This window comes from Austrofundulus limnaeus, unplaced genomic scaffold (genome assembly GCF_001266775.1).
Source record: "Austrofundulus limnaeus strain Quisiro unplaced genomic scaffold, Austrofundulus_limnaeus-1.0 Scaffold239, whole genome shotgun sequence".
Lineage (NCBI taxonomy): Eukaryota > Metazoa > Chordata > Actinopteri > Cyprinodontiformes > Rivulidae > Austrofundulus > Austrofundulus limnaeus.
Window position 1 is genome coordinate 103,298 of NW_013952641.1, and position 1,321 is coordinate 104,618.

Below are 1,321 nucleotides of genomic sequence, written 5' to 3' on the forward strand. Positions count from 1 at the left end.
GTGTGTGTGTGTGTGTGTGTGTGTGTGTGTGTGTGTGTGTCAGGCGGTGGAGAACTTCATCTACTCCTGTGCCGGCTGCTGTGTGGCCACCTACATCCTGGGAATCTGTGACCGCCACAATGACAACATCATGCTGAAGACCAGTGGTCACATGTTCCACATCGACTTCGGGAAGTTCCTGGGACACGCTCAGATGTTCGGAAACATCAAGCGGTGAGAAGCTGCTCAGCTGTGTCACTGATATCTGCTGCTGACCTCACCAGTACTGTTTAAAGAGAAAAACACGGTCTGATCCATCAAATGTTGAGGAGGTCCTCTGGATGTTGTTCTTTAATGAAAGGTCTCATATCTTCAGTCTGAAGAGGTTCAGGTCAACTCAGCCTTATAAGCTCCGCCTCCACATGGTGGACAAACAGGTTAATGATCACTATGAAAAATGTTGTTACATGTAAAAGAGGACCCTAACCTTAAAGTTCCCTGATGATATCAGATTTACCTCTGCACCAGGACGGTCTAATGAATATTTAGTTTGAGAACCGTGTTCTGCTCCTGATCAGTGTTGATGTTTGCTGTGGCCCCGCAGGGACCGGGCCCCCTTCGTCTTCACCTCTGACATGGCTTACGTCATCAACGGAGGAGACAAACCATCCAGCAGATTCCATGACTTTGTGGATCTGTGCTGCGAGGCGTACAACATGATCCGCAAACACACACACCTGTTCCTAAACCTGCTGGGCCTGGTGCGTACAACACACACACACACACACCTGCTTTCACACTTGTACACTTTACACACTCTGCAGGTTACACACGCTGCACTTTACACACTCTGCAGTTTACACACTCTGCAGTTTACACACTCTGCAGTTTACACACTCTGCACTTTACACACTCTGCAGGTTACACACTCTGAAGTTTACACACTCTGCAGGTTACACACTCTGCAGGTTATTTTAATATATTTGTTTATAAAGCACTGACAGTACTTTTTAAATGAAGAGCCCGTTTGACTCTGTGTGTTCAGATGTTGTCCTGTGGAATTCCTGAACTATCTGACCTGGATGATTTGAAATATGTCTATGATGCTCTGAGACCTCACGAGTCTGAAGCAGACGCCACCATGTACTTCACCAGGTACACAGCTACTTCCTGTCCTGGGCCTCCAACCCAGAGAGGACATTTTACTCACCCTGTAGGACCTGTAGGACCTGTCAGCCTGTAGGACCTGTAGGACCTGTCAGCCTGTAGGACCTGTCAGCCTGTAGGACCTGTAGGACCTGTAGGACCTGTAGGACCTGTAGGACCTGTCAGCCTGTAGGAC

The 1,321-nt window shown here is 48.2% G+C and overlaps 1 protein-coding gene across 1 annotated transcript in view; it reads left to right on the forward strand.

The window, feature by feature from the left end:
- The window catches only part of pik3c2b (phosphatidylinositol-4-phosphate 3-kinase, catalytic subunit type 2 beta), a gene marked incomplete in the record, with an annotated part of 45,052 nt that overhangs the window by 33,617 nt on the left and 10,114 nt on the right, over positions 1-1,321 (forward strand). The window contains 3 exon segments of the mRNA XM_014020066.1: positions 44-213; positions 584-740; positions 1,025-1,134. Of these exon segments, the coding sequence (XP_013875520.1) occupies positions 44-213; positions 584-740; positions 1,025-1,134 (437 nt within the window).